This window comes from Odontesthes bonariensis, chromosome 17 (genome assembly GCF_027942865.1).
Source record: "Odontesthes bonariensis isolate fOdoBon6 chromosome 17, fOdoBon6.hap1, whole genome shotgun sequence".
NCBI classification, from domain to species: domain Eukaryota; kingdom Metazoa; phylum Chordata; class Actinopteri; order Atheriniformes; family Atherinopsidae; genus Odontesthes; species Odontesthes bonariensis.
This window is the reverse complement of record NC_134522.1, coordinates 13643074-13655685: the sequence shown is the minus strand read 5'-3', so window position 1 is coordinate 13655685 and position 12612 is coordinate 13643074. Positions and strand designations below refer to the sequence as shown.

The 12612-nt window shown below is 43.2% G+C and overlaps 2 protein-coding genes across 2 annotated transcripts; both read right to left on the bottom strand.

Moving 5' to 3' along the window:
• Positions 1-34: 34 nt before the first annotated feature.
• lrr1 (leucine rich repeat protein 1) lies at positions 35-4141 on the bottom strand. Its single transcript, XM_075447566.1, has 5 exons — positions 3592-4141; positions 2787-2885; positions 2104-2356; positions 823-1297; positions 35-730 (listed from the first exon to the last, which is right to left on the bottom strand). Exons 1-5 carry the CDS (start codon positions 3772-3774, stop codon positions 475-477), a joined length of 1266 nt encoding a protein of 421 aa, XP_075303681.1. The 5' UTR covers positions 3775-4141; the 3' UTR covers positions 35-474.
• A 983-nt stretch (positions 4142-5124) lies between these two features.
• LOC142366037 (transmembrane protein 151B) lies at positions 5125-12022 on the bottom strand. Its single transcript, XM_075447807.1, has 2 exons — positions 11523-12022; positions 5125-7841 (listed from the first exon to the last, which is right to left on the bottom strand). Exons 1-2 carry the CDS (start codon positions 11640-11642, stop codon positions 6222-6224), a joined length of 1740 nt encoding a protein of 579 aa, XP_075303922.1. The 5' UTR covers positions 11643-12022; the 3' UTR covers positions 5125-6221.
• Between the last annotated feature and the right edge of the window lie 590 nt (positions 12023-12612).

Here is a 12612-nt window from a genome sequence, read left to right as displayed (position 1 = left end):
TGGAAAAAAAGGATTGAAATATATCATAATAAACTACAAAAGACAAAGAATACTTTATTTTCTTTTATGCATTTATATATATATTAAAAAAAATCCGGGTCATTAACACAGTAATGACCGACTGTCTTTTAGCCACTGTTAATGAACTCTGAGGCACTGTGTTCAGGAAATTCTTCTCAGTTCTGTGTTCCCCTGCCTTATAGAAGTGGGTCATAAGGGTCTCCTCTAAAAGGCAGCAAGAGCAGAAAAAGACGAGACACTGTGTGAGACCTGCAGGAGTTTTTGTCATGACTAATCGTCGGTGCCACAATGGTACAAATAGAACAGACACTGGCTGGATTTAAGTGTAAAACAAGCAGCTTGAAGCCATTTTAAAACCAACTAAGCGCCTCTGCTTCCCCTCGTCTTAGGTGTTTGTAACAAAACAACTATTGCATCGTCCACGGTGGGGTGTATTCATGTCCGTTCCCCCCCTCATCTGATTCCTCTCTGTAGGGAGTTGTCTAAAAACTCAGAGTAGCAGGTGAGGGAGCAGAAGTGCTGTTGCACAGGTGCGTCTGTGCCCCCCATGTCGTCCACCAGCACCACGGTGTGAGAGACTTGGTGCAGGTTCATGCTCACTGCCGTCTTGATGTAGAAGTTGATGCAGACTCGGCCACAGTCGCAGGTCTTGCCTACTTCCAGGTCCCGACACAAGTGGGCAGGGATGAGGTGAGGTCCGTATGGAATCCTGGAGGGAGAATCAAAGAGGGAAAGTTTGTTAGCGGTGAGAACTTAGGAACGGCGGGTTTAACTGTGACGGGGGGGGGCGTCACATCTAACCTGAGATTAGCTACAGCTCTGAAGGCAATCTCCTGGAGTGGAAGGGGGAATGTAAGTTGCATTCTGTGGTCCAGAGGATTGGGCTGGATAAACGGATTTCCAAACAAGTCCAGGTTCTCGAGACTCAGCTTTCGGAAGTCGCCGGGCAGAACAGCGAGCTGGTTGTGGGCAGCAGACAAGAACCTCAGCTTCGAGAGCCGGCCAATGTGGAAGGGCAGACAGACGAGCTCGTTGTCGTCCAGTTTGAGGTTCACTAGTTCTCTGAGCTGGCAGAACTGGGCGGGCAGGGACTGCAGGCGGTTCTGGCTGATGTCCAGGACCTGGAGGGTCCGCTGCAGGGTGGACAGGCAGAGGGCTTGGCTGAAGGCTTCCAGGTGGTTGTTGTGGAGGATGAGTTCAGAGAGGCAGCTGAGGTCGCCGATAGTGGCGGGGAGTTTCTTGATGTGGTTGTTGCTGAGGTCGAGCTTGCGTAGAGCTAGGAAAAAAACAAACAAAGGAAAATGTGGCTATTTACGGCAGTCTTTCGGTAATATTCTACAGCTTAAGGCTACGGCTACACGAAAACGTTTTTCACTGTAAATGATATTTTTGCTTATCGTTTGGCTGTTGCGGCCACACGGAGCCGGCGTTCCCACTACCCCAAAACGATAGTTTTGGAGAACGGGTTCCAGAGTGGGAAGATCTGAGAACGGCGTCGTTTCGTTTCCATTGTTACAGCCAAAACAGATTCGTTTATATCTGCGTCACAGCCACATGGCTAACGCCAGTGACGTATACACATACGTCAGTGACCAGAACAAAAAGCGGCTTCCATTCAAAATCCGGAAGAAGAAGACAACACAACAAGGACAGACAGCGATCATCATGGACCCCACAACATTGATAGCAGCACTGCTGCAGACACTGCTAACTACAGCGGCGTTGTTGAAGGAACAACGTGAGCTTCGCGCTGGTAGAAGTAGGAGCGTACACGCATGCGCATTGCTTCTTCTATTGTTCTGGTGTAACCGGTGGGGGTGGCTTACAGCGCACATAGAGGTGTTTCGTGTGTACTGCGTCGTTTTCAGCAAGCGTCGCGTTTCCATGCGGACACAGAAGCTTTCCTGTGTGGTCGCAATAATTTTCGTACCCGTTTTCAAAAAAAACCTTGTTTCGTTTTCGTGTAGCCGTAGCCTAAGAATACATGCCAACGTGTATTTTTCTATTTTGTGTGTTCAAGCTTTCCAAGGCCTTAATATCCCCCTTTAGCACGTCCCCAACAACCCACTCAACTCACTCTACCTTTGAGGGACAGCATGCGCATGTCCACCCGTGACAGTTTGCAGTAGGAGACCTGCAGCTGCTCCAGGGAGTAGGGAAAGTTGGAGGTGAGGGGGTAATCCTTCTTGGACGTGATGGTGAGCTTCTTCTTTGGTTGCTCTACGTCTCTGGCGCGAACAGGAGTGAGTGTAGACAGGGGAAGGCTGCTCGTGTCACTTCCTCTGTCTGCCAGACGAGCTGCTGAGAGGAAGTTCTTCAAGCTATTTGCATCAGCCTACAAATAATTAAATCAAGTTACAGGCATGCAAGCAGATTCACCAGGTAACACCTAGAGATGGACTTTATCGTCTCAGATGGTTGGCTGTCTTTAACCAGATTCCTTGAAATATCTAACCTGGATTTACTGGCCTAAAATATCTTGACACAGTTCTTTTCAATGAACCGGGTGGACTCTCTGCCTCTGGGAACACAAATGTGAGTGGGATGGTACACGAGGTGAGAAATGTTGAACACTTTGGGAGAGCCGTACAATTCTATCAATCAGACCTGAAGAATAGTGTTAAATGCTCTCAGGTTGTTCAGCTCTCTGTCCTGGTAATAACTTTAGGTCCACGAGGTGGACAAAGGAACGAGTGAACAGCCTGACTCTCACATATAAACACCCTCTTCCTCAGACTGTGATTACACCATGCAAGATGTCATACCTTGCTCAAACAAATGTCAACAGCAGGTTCCTTTAACCTCACAGTTGCCTTGCCGTCCTCCACGAACCAAGTGAAGAACTTCTCGATGTTGTCTTTCAGCTGCAAGAGAAATTGACAAACATCAGCTGTGGAAAAACACATTTCACAACCGTAGGAGGGGCGGGTATGCATCACCATTCAACCATGAGGGATCCGTTCCTTGTGCAAGTCAGGACAGGCAAAGAGAAAGCACCTCCACTTTTTGTCAACAAGCAGACTTAAAGAACTTTTATTCATTAGAAGCACAAGGTTTGGGGGCAACATTTGAGACCACAAATCTGTAATACAGGATTATAAACACCACTTAAGTCCGTAACTGTTTACAAAAGTATGCCTCATTAAACTTCAGTGGAAAACAGAACTTTAGCTGGTAAATTGAATGAACTTGTAACAACTAAAATGACAATAATGCGGTTGATTCTTTTAAAAATGATGTCTAAATTTTAAACAGTAGGTTTAAAATTATACTGGCTCACAGGTTTGTCGCCTGAATTGACTAAATACATGATGAATATGACAGTAGTTACACATATAGTAAGTACACTGTGCCTTTTCAAAGCCTTAAGGCATTGTTGAAGCACTAAAATAGCCTGATAGTGATTTTGACATTAAAAAAAAATGTTTTTAAAAACTACAAAATCCTTTAAAATGTGATTTGGGTACCAACATATAAAGGGCTACGCGAACCTAGATTAATGACTAATGGAGCTCTAGCTTTAACAAATAGTACATGCAGTACTACGCCAGAAACAAACAGCACACACACCTTATACTTGGATCCTGCCCTGTCTTTGGCTGTGCAGATCATCATGTAAATACTGCTGCGTTGATTGGTCTTGTCCAAGTGTTTCCCGATGGAAAGCACTGCTCTCGCTCCCTTCCCCCGACTTTTCATCCCAAATGTGGGGAGCATCCGATTTACCACCTCGACATCACACTGTAGCTTCATCGTGAGCGGTTGCTGGTGACTGCAGTCCGGCTTAATGCCGCGTCAGAGTGAATAAAGGCTTTACATGCATACCAGGGCAAAACTTCCGCGAGGAAAAAAAAGAAAAAAAAAAGTTAGGCTAGCAAGTCAGCACGGAGGAAGCAGATACACACCCGTGCTCGTCATGGATGTCAACAACAGAGCAACCTTCTTCACAAAGCTACAGCAGCATCTGAACAGAGCTGAAAGAAAATAGGCCCTTTCTGCCACGGTAACACTCGGACCCTCGTAGGGCAGCTGCAGTTTGGCTGACGGTACTTGGCGGACCGTAAAGGTCGCGGACTGTTTTCGGCTGTCAGCTGGCTCGCTGCTGTTAGCATAGCACCGCGCGCTTGGGAAGTGACGTCAAAAAGGCGCTCGTTATGTGAGCTTGGGCGCGAGATGGACAACAATGCCGGGCTGAACCGCGCGTGCGGCGTCAGATAACTTCGTGAAAAGCACTGTGATGTTGTCGATTAATGCAAAAATATCAATATGCCTTTCCGGGAATAGGAAAAAAGTGACTATTGCATATTAAAAGAGAATTACTGCCTCGTGCTCGTCAACCAGAATCCTAGTTTACATTTACTTATGTTCATACTTATCTATCTATTTAAAGGAAATTGATCAAATATACTTAACATATAGGTGCTGCTACAAAGAAGCCAAAACTTAAAAAAAAAATATTAATGCCTCAGAAATTAGGGGCCATAGATATTGGCGCCATAAATCCAGTTCTTGATCATATGTAAATTATTGGTACAGCGGAAGATAAAACATTTAAATCACCTAAATACCCCTCCAAAACAAAACATTGTGCTAGACTAGAGGGACTGATACATGTCAGTGGTGCTATCTGGTGGCCTTTAGAAAGTAAACAAAAACTACTGATTATTGAGCCAAAGATGCAATTTTTAAAGCGTTTGTTACCGGATAGATTTACAAATATCACATTGTATTAAGTAATTATTGTTATAAAATCTCAATAGTAAATGAAATATGAAAAGTACTCTAAATGTTTACTGCTCAATGCAAATACTGTAACTTACTGTACAACTACAACATATCAAGAGTTGTAGTCAACATGTTCATAAGTTGAGCGATAAGAGAGCAGTTCAAAGGTTGGATTTTTTTTAAGTTTTAGATATCAACAACCAGCAACAATGATGATACATTTAAGGTAAAATTAACAATACCAAATAATTTCTCCCTATTCCATTATTCATGAAGGACCACTCCAGTTTAAATAACATGCTTAATAAATATTTGTATCATGGTATTGATTTTTTTTTCAAAATACCTTCAAAGGCATCAACTTTATTGTTTTCTCCTGGTCATTCAGGTTTTTTTTTTTACAAGTTTCAATGAAATGATAATAGAGTTGAAAAACAACAGCATTTCTTTGATGTCAGCCTGCTAATCCACTATAAGATAATGTGCTTTTGTGACAACATGCAGCTTTTTTACATTTTTCATGTGTTATTCTTACATTTGCCTCCTACGCGAGCCATTTTCCTCACACATATACAGGTACATCACGCACAGGTGAGCTACAAGCTCTGCTTGTACAAAATTGGTAAAGTTTTTACACTCTGGAAACAACATATCTGGAAAACACACAGCATCATGCAAAAGTTTGGGTGTCCCTGGTCAAAATTTCTACCACCATTAATTGCTGAGCGAGCAAAACATTTAAAGTTAAAGATTACTTCACTTCATACATACTGTACATATCTATACATACATACCCATCCATCCAAATCCACAGTACACTACAGTACTACAGTACTTTTAAAGGCATTTTGTATTTTTTCATTTTGTGTTGAACTGGTCTTTTGAGGCCTATCCACATAGTTAATACAGTGAGCACGAATTATCCATCCATCCATTCATTTTCTTTATTTTCATTCATTCGATTTCTTAATTTTAGGGTCTATTTCTATTTAGGGTTTGGGAGTGCTGGAGCTTAACCATCACAGGGCCACAAAAAGGCAAAGGAGATGCATCAATTATCTCTTATTATTTCATTTTTCTTAGAGCTGTGCAGCTACTTAGAGGAGTTCAAGGATCATGACTGTCGGGATAAGGTTTGAGGAGTCAGTTATCAAAGTTATCTCAGAGCTCAAATCTCTTGAGGTGCCTCACTTTTGCATTGTGCTCCTTTCTTTTGTCCCCACTCAAAAATGGTAACAAACAACAATAATCGAAAGATGTTTAACTTTTAATCACTTGAAGATAAGTTAATGTTCTGCTCACTGAAATTTTGACCAGTACCTAAATATTTGCGTACCATTGTAGATGTTAGCTTGTCGCACCTGCAAATGATTTCATGGTGGAACTAAATATCTAAATGCAGTTCAAGACTGTGAGACTTTGTAGTCAGTTATCAGAAAGTCTGTTGAAAAACATTTACAGGGAAACTGATTCATTTAAAAAGCTGTCTCTGCACATGATGACCCTCTCCGTATATAATATCGCCTTGCTTCCCTCCCATCCTCGCTGCCCTCAGACCAATGCACAATGAGAGCAGGGAAGAAACGAGCATCTCTGTAAGTCGGTGGGCTGTCGCTGAGTGCCAGCTGACTGGAGTCAGACCGGCAGAACTGCTCGTCAACGCAGCAGGGGTCCGACAGGTTGCTGCTGCGACTCCTCCACGGAGCCACGGTGCGAAGGGAGCCGTACATGCGGCAGAGAGAGAACCGAGAAGAGTCCGAAGAGAGGTGGGAGTGGAGCAGGGCTCCACTGCAGGAGAAGATGGAGGAGCAGCTGGAGCTGGTGGCGGTTCTCCTCCGGCCTCCTGCTGCTGCTTGTCCGTTCATCTCGTTGCACTGCTCGCAGTCGTCCTGGCTTTGAAGAGCTCCGTAGCTCTGAGCAGTCGCATTGCTGCTGTCTACCAGGAAGCAGTTGGAGGATGAACTGTTTTGAAATGAGTTCGAGGTTCCTGTGTTCATGTTTATCAGCATGGCCTCCGAGTAGCTGGGAATCAGCTGACGGTTGCAGCGTATATGCCACTCCATGTCAGTGCTGTCCAATGTGTTGACTCTTGGAATAACACACGCAGGAGTATTCCCTAGAGGCCTGTGTTCGTCCAGAGGAGAGGGGCTATTGTGAATGTACTCCAACCCAAACAGTTTCTCTATTCTGTAATGCACATAAGCAGTACGGTACTCAGTGAGGACTCTCAGAGGCCATGATAGCATGAGCAGAGCTGCCAGCCAGAAGGCAACCTGGGAAGTGTACCAAGGCATCCTGTCTGGGTCAAAACAGACTACCAGGTTTTCTCTGAAGTCCACATTCTTTAACTGCATGCCTTCCCGAGCCTCCATGTAATCGTCCAAACCTTCTATTTCAGAGAAGAATCTTGCTCTCTGGTTGAGGTATTCATTTTCAGGACCAGCCTCTGTGAAGCTGAAACACTTAGTGAAGCGTAAGCGAGTTGCTGGGTGTCCCTCCAAGCCTTTGAGCTCACGTGACACATCTTTCATCCCACAGTGGCTGTAATCAAACTCGCCCTCAGCCACATGGGTGTTGACCCGCTCATGGTACACCTGTGCGGTGGTGAAGGCGTCCCCATTGCGGTATCGAGTGACTTGCCGTGTCCGTTGAACAAAATGGTAACTGATAGCCTTCCACCATATGCAAGGCTGCGCCTGCTGCATCCGCAGCACCCGCTCGTACACGCTGTCCACGTCTGCTTTGGACTGCAGCTCGCTCCTGGCTCTGCAGTGCCAGCACTCCACCATGTACACCACGTAGAGCATGAGCAGGAAGGCCAGCGGGATGTAGATGTAGCCATCAGAGCACGGGCTGTCGTGGTAGATCATAGAGTGCCCTCCAATGCCCAACCCAGAAGCCCCCCGCAGGGAAGAGGTGAAGGAGGCCGAAAACGATGAGGTGAGGGCAGAATTGAAGCTGATCTTGGTGACCCTGGTCAGCTGACACCAGGCCACCACAGCCAGGCAGCTGTACATGAGCACAGAGAGCAGCAGGCAGCGCCAGTGGGACTCCCTGCAGACACAATCACCCAGGGACTGTTTGACTGGATGCTGCTGCAGAGAAAAACCAAGACAAACAAGAGTGATGAGAACAAGACACTTAAAGCAATGAGATCCTTAAACATGCCAGGGATTCCATGGCTGGCAGCAGAAATGTAAATGCACGAAGCTAATCTATAAATTGCAGAGCTTTTCCATACCTAAGCACAAAGTAAATCACACTATGAGAGCTCAGTGGAATTCCATTAAACCACGTGGTGCCCCTGTGAGGCTATGCATCAACAAGCTGAAAAATATTACCGATGTGTTTTCACACGTCTATCGAAGAAATTAATTTCAATTTTTTTATGTGATAGTAAATATACCTGCTTGTGATTGTCACATAAATATCAAAGGGTAACAGACTTTCTTAAATAATAGTGAATTTATTGAGTAAAGAGTCAATAAATTTAGGTGTTAAAGCACAAGTCTACACACTGAGAAGAGTAGCAAAAACTCAGCTAGTGTCAATGCTCTCGGATGACATGCAGAAGAGAAAATGATATGCAAACGTTTGGCTCTTCTGATCAAAATTTCTTTGGATAATAGCCGATTTTCAAAAGGCATCAAGCTGAAGATGATCATTTCATTACTGTTTTCTATCCATTCCTGGAAATTACAAGTGACAAATTTAGGGCCTCCGTTCTTCTTCAATGGATCTTTTCTAAGTTATTAATCAAAATCCTTTTACTTCTGTCAGGTATTTAGTCCTTATTGCATGCACTCCATTTTTAGGTCTGCTTTCAATCATGTTGGGGACTATCAGGACCTTGGCAAAACCTTCTGATAGTGCCTCACGATGGGAGATGTGTTTGGGATCGTCATAATGTTGTAGAGGCCATCCTCTTCTTATTTTCAGCTTTTTTTCACAGACTGATGTTTGCTTTCACAACTTGCTGGCATTTAATTAAATCTGTTATTCCCCACTTATAAGTGAAGTGTTTTCAGTGCCACCAGCTGCAGAACAAGCCCTTGTTCAGCCCAAAATTCATTGGGGCTGTTTAGTTTTTTTGTTGTTGCAAACTTCTAATGCAGGAACGGTTTTATTCGGATGACACTTACACAACCACGGAAGATCGTATTTATATGGGTGTTGCTATACAGCAGAACAATGCAGCACCACCACACCAGAGTCTGAAAAATCTTCTTGAAGGTCTTTTGCAATCAAAAGGGTTTCTTATTTGGCAGTCATTATTTTCATGACATTTTGCTAATTATTTAATTGATTAATTATTATGTCCCCCACAAAAAAATAAAACAATGAATCAATAATGGAAGTGTTGGTTCCATCCCAACATGACACACAAAGTGCACACATATAAACACTTTGGTTGAATGTAACCCAACACTTTAATACAGTTTTTAAGTACCACTTCACTTCCATATTAAGCTGCTTATACTTGACTTGAACTGCCAATAGTTTGAATAACATTCTGCAACCTCACAATAGCCACTTAAAATAGCAAAAAAAAAAAAAAAAAAAGAAATGAATACAACAAACAGCCATTCAATAAATCATCTAGCACAATCTCAACCTTTTTTCTGCTGCAGAGTAGCACTTGTCTGTGCTCACTTGTGTAAAGGGACTGAATGCTTCTTCCAGAGCTGCTTCAACACTAAAGCATCTCTCAGCTTTAACTGAGTACTGGGTCGTTAGCTCGGAGCAGACTATCAGAAACACAAAGTGCTCGCATTTGCAATACTGTCCAGCAGTCAAATGGTCTCATTCAGCAAAGGCACTGGCTCCAGGCTATTTAATCAGTAACACTAACAGTAAAAGAAGCTGGAGCCTTAATGCATGACAAGACAAATCTGAGACTGCAACAACATTTATTGTAACTAATTTAGAGCAGTCTTTTTTAGAGCAGGCAATTTCTCAGGATTTGCGCATGGTACAATCTAATATTTTTATCCGGCTCTTGTGATGTTGCTCCACATGACGTCCCGTGTTGTTGACTACCACTGGTGTTTTATGAAGTGAGAGGATTTATGCTGACAACCAGCCATCCATTACAACCCTACACAGAGGCAGGGACATCGCACACTGCCACTTCCACCTCAGTCATTTATAGAGGAAACAGGGACCTTACAGTGTCCAGGCCTCGTGACTGCTGATTATAATAAAAATAATCAATAGTGTAACATCTCTTTCCCCTTAAGTTTGATAAGATCAAATCAGCAATTCAAAGTCTTAATGCCCCTCTCGTCTCTAAATCCTTCTTCAAGTGAAACATCTGGCTGACAGTTACCAGATAGCCAGCTGGGTGAAGGTTCAAAATAACCCTGCTGAGTAAATATCTATAAAGATAAAATATCACTGGTGTGCATCCATGTCCCGGGTTGCTTATATTAGAACTGTAGACTACTGAAAAGTAGTCATTCACTGAACAACTTGGTTGTTTTTTTGCCCGATTTATTTATAGAATTTAACACACAAACATTTAATACGGTATATGAATCCCCACATGTATCACTGAATACATTGAATAAAAGAAAAGTGCAAAATGAGATAGGCAATGGCATAAGAGGTCATGTAAAAAAGACAAAGGGATTACAACAGTACCACCACGGAGAGGAGGGGAAATAAAAAGTGTTTATGAAAAAACAAACTAATACATGATCATTAAAATAATATGTACATAAATAAAACTAGGACAAAAAACACAAAAAGAAAAACCCCAAAAGAAAAACAAAACAAAGAGACTATGTGATACCAGCATGAGGAGAACAGGACTCGACCCCAAGGAATACAAGAAAAGACAATGCCGTGCAGAACAAGGGGGGCCATCAATCAATGGAGACAGTATCAAATCGAAGGGACCCGACATATTCTAAGAAGGGCACCCAAATTTTGGAGAATTTAAACTGGAGCCATGAAGAGAATGTTTCCTTTTCTTCAATTTCACAAAATATCGAGCATCCTTTATCCAATGTGTATGAGAGGGGGCACAAGGACTCATCCAGTGCGTCAGGATAACATGCCTTGCAGGCAAAGGGAGAAAAGCTACAAGCTCAATAAAAATGAGATGGCAGCGAGTGGTCACTGGGTAAGACACCAAACGAGCCAGTTAAGTGTGAAGGATGAATATTAAGAGATGTGATGGCAGAGAGAGAGTCAAAAAATAGATGTCCAATACAGAGACAGAGTGGGGCGCATCCAAAACATGATAAAGAGTTGCTGGTCCTTGGTGACATCTACCACAGTTTGGATCGGTGCCAGGAGAACAACTTGCTTTATGACAACTGATATGATCTTTCTTTCTCTCCAGGGCTGACTGCAAACGCAGACAACCACGGCGATCACTCTATAACTAAATAAAGACACAGTACAGAGTAAAAGCAGGCAAACTTGGGCTGATCGACACTAAAGTAGGATTTTGCAAAAATAAAACAACCAATTAGGCATGCGTTCTCTGTGAAAGTACATATTGGTATCTTCTACCATTTTTACTACATTTCAGCCAGTTAAGATGTTTGACAGCAGGTGGAAGCAGCTGCAATGCGATGGCACAGAGTAGTTAAATGATTTCCAGAGAGCTGAGAGCACAAAAATCCAAACACTGATTACTATCTAATTACACAAAATGCAGCTGCCATGTGTGAAACTGTCAACTTATTTTTGCCACATCTCTCATAATTAAGTGTGTTTTGGTTAAAACAATAAAAATCACAAATATATGCCATGTCTACACCTACTTCCTCCGGGACACCACACTCAGGAGGAGGAGGTGAGTCTTCCTCCTGCTCCTCTCCCTCAGCATCATGGGGTCCACTGGCCACCGTGTCCTCCGTGTGCTCCTGATCCGAAGAGAGCATGCTGCACTTTTCGCATGTCCGAAGAAAATTAGAAGCTCATAAATCTTTAATACCGTGCTTTACTGCAGATTTCCCTCGGTTTGCTCCCCCTTTTTGAGCCCCCCGCAGCCCCACAGCGTCTGGGCCGGAACCAGCAGGCTGCTGATGCTGCTGCTGTGCGGAGCGGGAGTCCCGCGGTGCTCCCGGCGGACCGGGCGGAGGGGGGCGGGGTTCAGGGAGTTCACCGCAGCAAAGGCAGCAGAGGTTGACCATCATGATGATGATGCAGTCAGCGGAGGTCTTTATCAGAGACCGGAGATTGGCAGGCTAAACTGCCTAATAAAGCAAATCCCATTTCAAAAACACACCGCAGCGGTGGTTAACGCAATAGATCCTCTATGTGGAAGCTGCACCGCAAGGAAAAACGGACTTCCGGTGAGAGTGAAACAAACCTTTTTTTTTTTTTTTTTTTTACTGTACTTCATAATAAGAGCATCTTTTGACAGCGGCAGAAATGTACTGCCTGGTACGTTTTTGTTGTTTCTGGAGAGTTTTGTAACGTTTTAGTGCATATCTGTTGTGGACCAGGCTCCATTATTCCCTTTTTAAAGAGCTTGACCAGATGCTAATTGATTTTGATGTAAACCTCTGATTACTGTCCCAGGTGCCAATTACCTCTGCTTCGCAGATTTGTTACCAAATCATTCAGGTTAGCCTACTGTAACATTTTTTATTATTTTTTTATCAGAACTAAGTCATTTATTTTGAGCTTGTAATAATGTTAATTTTCCAGTGGAATACTCAAAAAAGAAAGCGGGACACAGTTTGTTACAGACATTGTTAAAATATTTGTTCTGTCAACTATCAGAAGCAAGAGTTTTGACCATTGTTGGCTAAAACGTTTTGCTTATCAGTTGATGGATTTGTTTACTTGAAATCACTTCTCTAACAGTAAAACAAAAAAAAAAAAGATTAGTTGTGTTAGTATGTG

What these genes read in the sequence shown, in the direction of transcription:
- lrr1 (XM_075447566.1), bottom strand. Translation starts at nt 3,774, where the DNA reads ATGAAGCTACAGTGTGATGTCGAGGTGGTAAATCGGATGCTCCCCACA. An exon ending in GCGCATGCTGTCCCTCAAAG is followed by an intron (nt 1,298 to 2,103) that starts GTAGAGTGAGTT and finishes TTTTTTTCCTAG; the next exon opens with CTCTACGCAAGCTCGACCTC. An exon ending in AGAGCTGTAGCTAATCTCAG is followed by an intron (nt 731 to 822) that starts GTTAGATGTGAC and finishes TTCTCCCTCCAG; the next exon opens with GATTCCATACGGACCTCACC.
- LOC142366037 (XM_075447807.1), bottom strand. Translation starts at nt 11,642, where the DNA reads ATGCTCTCTTCGGATCAGGAGCACACGGAGGACACGGTGGCCAGTGGA. An exon ending in AGTGTGGTGTCCCGGAGGAA is followed by an intron (nt 7,842 to 11,522) that starts GTAGGTGTAGAC and finishes TTTTCTCTGCAG; the next exon opens with CAGCATCCAGTCAAACAGTC.